The sequence below is a fragment of the Trachymyrmex cornetzi genome, unplaced genomic scaffold (assembly GCF_001594075.2).
Source record: "Trachymyrmex cornetzi isolate Tcor2-1 unplaced genomic scaffold, Tcor1.1 scaffold551, whole genome shotgun sequence".
Taxonomy (NCBI): domain Eukaryota; kingdom Metazoa; phylum Arthropoda; class Insecta; order Hymenoptera; family Formicidae; genus Trachymyrmex; species Trachymyrmex cornetzi.
Genome location: NW_017299863.1, coordinates 10820 through 13961, shown reverse-complemented (window position 1 = coordinate 13961; position 3142 = coordinate 10820). Strand labels below are relative to the sequence as shown.

General features: G+C 43.2%; 1 protein-coding gene across 1 annotated transcript in view; it reads left to right on the top strand.

Moving 5' to 3' along the window:
* LOC108765826 (uncharacterized) overlaps positions 1-3142 on the top strand; it is an 8099-nt gene that overhangs the window by 584 nt on the left and 4373 nt on the right. Inside the window, exons 2-3 of the mRNA XM_018514671.1 lie at positions 2351-2592; positions 2658-2805. Of these exons, the coding sequence (XP_018370173.1) occupies positions 2351-2592; positions 2658-2805 (390 nt within the window). The remainder of the gene's footprint in view (positions 1-2350; positions 2593-2657; positions 2806-3142) is intronic.

Here is a 3142-nt window from a genome sequence, read left to right as displayed (position 1 = left end):
TGGAGTATTGGCACCCGGGGCTCTCATAGAGAGTCCCGGGTGAGCCCCCGTGCCACGACAAGGCTCTCCACGCACGGGGGAAGAACAACCATCGTAAATAAAAACATTGATTAACATAATTTATGATTCTCTTTATTTATAAAACACATTCATACTCATATGCATGTTTTGAATGAACCGCATGTTGGAGCCAAAATGGCGGAATGATTGCGGTACTTTATAAATCTAGTGACTTTACGTGCGTGTATGCTGCAACGACATCTCACGAAATTTTGTGCAGGCTTTTTGACAAGTCGATATTTGAAAGACGTCTGTACAAAGTCGACTTATAGTCAACTCTAAAGGCCTGACTTAGCAAAGTCAACTTACAGTCGACATATCGACGTTTGTGCTGTTAGGGTTATGTCGCATTTGTATCAAATTATATTAATGATTATTATTCTTGAAAAATCTTGAATTACGCTGACAAAGCAGCTGTATATTAACTGATATTGCACTATTTGGTAACGTCACATCTTAATTATGTATATTATTTGGCAACATTGCATTTGTATCATATTACATTATCATTGTCGTTGCGAAACTTGTTAATGTCGTTGAAAAACATTCTTATATTACGCTGACAAGATCATATTAAAACTTACAAATTTGCTGACACTGCAATTTGCGGTGTCAGATTACATTAATGTGAGTGAGGCCCGATTGCACACATTAACAATCGGACACGACAGGATTTCCCGATCGGACACGGACCCGATTGCGCACAGACCCGATTGCGCACGGACCCGATTGCGCACAGACCCGATTGTGCACCGACCCGATTGCGCACAGACCCGTTTGCACACGAACAGTGGGGTATCAGCGTAGACAGTGTCCGCTTGGAATAAAAGTTTCCAAAAAGTTTAACCCTAACAAAACCATTTATTGGTGTGAGGTAGCCCTCATTTTGCGTGGAAGGCTTGTGAGCTGTAGGCAATAATGTATGCAGGCAATTGAGCTGTAGGCAATAACACATGTCGGGTCCGTGTGCAAACGGGTCCGTGCGCAATTGGGTCCGTGCGCAATCAGGTCCGTGTGCAATCGGGTCGTGCGCAACCCGGTTGGTGCGCAATCGGGTCCGTACGCAATCGGGTCGGTGTGTGAACGGGTCCTTGCGCAATCGGATCCGTGCACAATCGTGTCTGTGTCCGAGCGGGTAGTGCGCAATCGAATCTGTATCCGTTCGGGTCCGTGTCCAATCGGGTCTGTGTCCGATTAAGAAATCCTTTCGTGTCCGATTGTTAATGTGCGCAATCGGGACGCTCCCCATTAATGTCATCACTGGATGTCTCTAAAAATCTTTATGCTTCAGGTAATATTATATATAATGCATTATACAAAAACAAACGCATATTAAAACAATATATGTCAGTCTCTGTAATTATTTAAGTTATTATTATTAATATAAAACAATTAGAGACAAAGATACAAAATGTATTCTCATTAGGGGAAGTAGATGATGGCGTATATGAGGAAAAATGGTAGGTATACACTGTGAGTATACGTGTTAAGTATAGCGCGGCCTGCCGCGGGGACCGCGGCCGGTTGCGACGGTGGTGGAGACCAGCGGCAGATCGCGTCTGGAGGCGGCGGCGGCAGATCGCGCTCAGCGGCCATTGACCCCGCGTTACGTCACCACCGCGACGCGGGCGCAAGTTTCCGCACACCCTCGCTACGTAATTTTCTCGCTACATAATTTCCCGCTACATAATTTCCCGTACTGCAAATTGCGGTCATCCCCCGCGACGTCACCCACTGTGACGCCATCCCCTCGTCCAGTGACGTCATGCATTACAACGTCATCCCCCTCCCCCTGTGACGTCCCCTCTCGATTAGTGACGTCACTCCCTCCCCTTCCCGCGGACCCCCCCCCACGCGCCACGGGTACCCCCCTGCCCCTCAGAGGACCTGGAGCTCGATTCTTGAAACTATGACCCTAGATATCGCATGTTATATCGCGTGCGATATAGAAAATCATATCTTGAGGGGTGGCACCCAGTTGGACACGGCTCAATTGGACACGAACCACTCACAGCGCTTGAGACTACAAAGCTCCTAAGCACTGGTCGCTGTGATTGGTGGTGTCCAATCGAGACATGGTCAATCGGGATCACCCCTTCTTGAGTCATCTCGAATGGCGTGAGAATTGTTCGTATGCAACAAATATCAAATATTTGATATCGAGTGGGTACAACTACACGAAATGTAATGTCGTGTACGATAAATGTAGTAACAACTGCTGTTTTGGACGAAAGTGACTAAGTTATATGACGTGAATGAAGATAATATAATTAAGAATCAATATATAAAGTTAAAAAGATAGATATGGCATATCGAAATGTTATTCAGCTTCACATCGTCAATCAATTAGAAAATTGTTTGGAATACAATGAGAGGCCGCGATTCCAAATAAATGATGATCTATTTCAAATCTCAGAACAATTCGTTAAACTCTTTCGATTAAAAAAAGATACTACAATCAGACTGATAAATATTGTAGAAGAACATTCAGCAGTACCATCACGAATTTCAGCTTTGAATGTTACTGTACAGGTGAGTTTAGATGAAACATGCGGAATGAAATTGATTATAACAAAAAATGTATGCTTTTTTTGAAGGTTTTAACTGCATTACGTTTTTATGCGTCTGATAGCTATCAAAATTGCGTTGGAAGTAATGTTTATATGTGTATCAGTCAAACATCAGTCAGCCGATGTATTCATAATGTTATAAATATTCTGAACTTACCAGAAGTATTTAACACATGTGGGTGTACCAGGTATGTAAATATGAAACCGGAATTTACCAATAGATGGCCATAGCTGTCAATGTAGTTGCCGTCAGACCGCGTCATTGACGCCATTTCCTTGTTCTGACATCTGATAAAGATTTTCAATTCACAACAATACGAGTTTCATACAACAGTATAGTTTGTAATAGTGTTGAACATGTCGAATTTTGTGCCTGGAAACTACGATTTGCGAACAGCATTGACTTTCTATTACCATTTGAAGAAAACTGCTGTAGAATCGCATCGAATGCTTGTCGAAGCTTACGGTGAGCATGCTCTTGGTAAATCACAGTGCTTTGAGTGGTTTAAAAA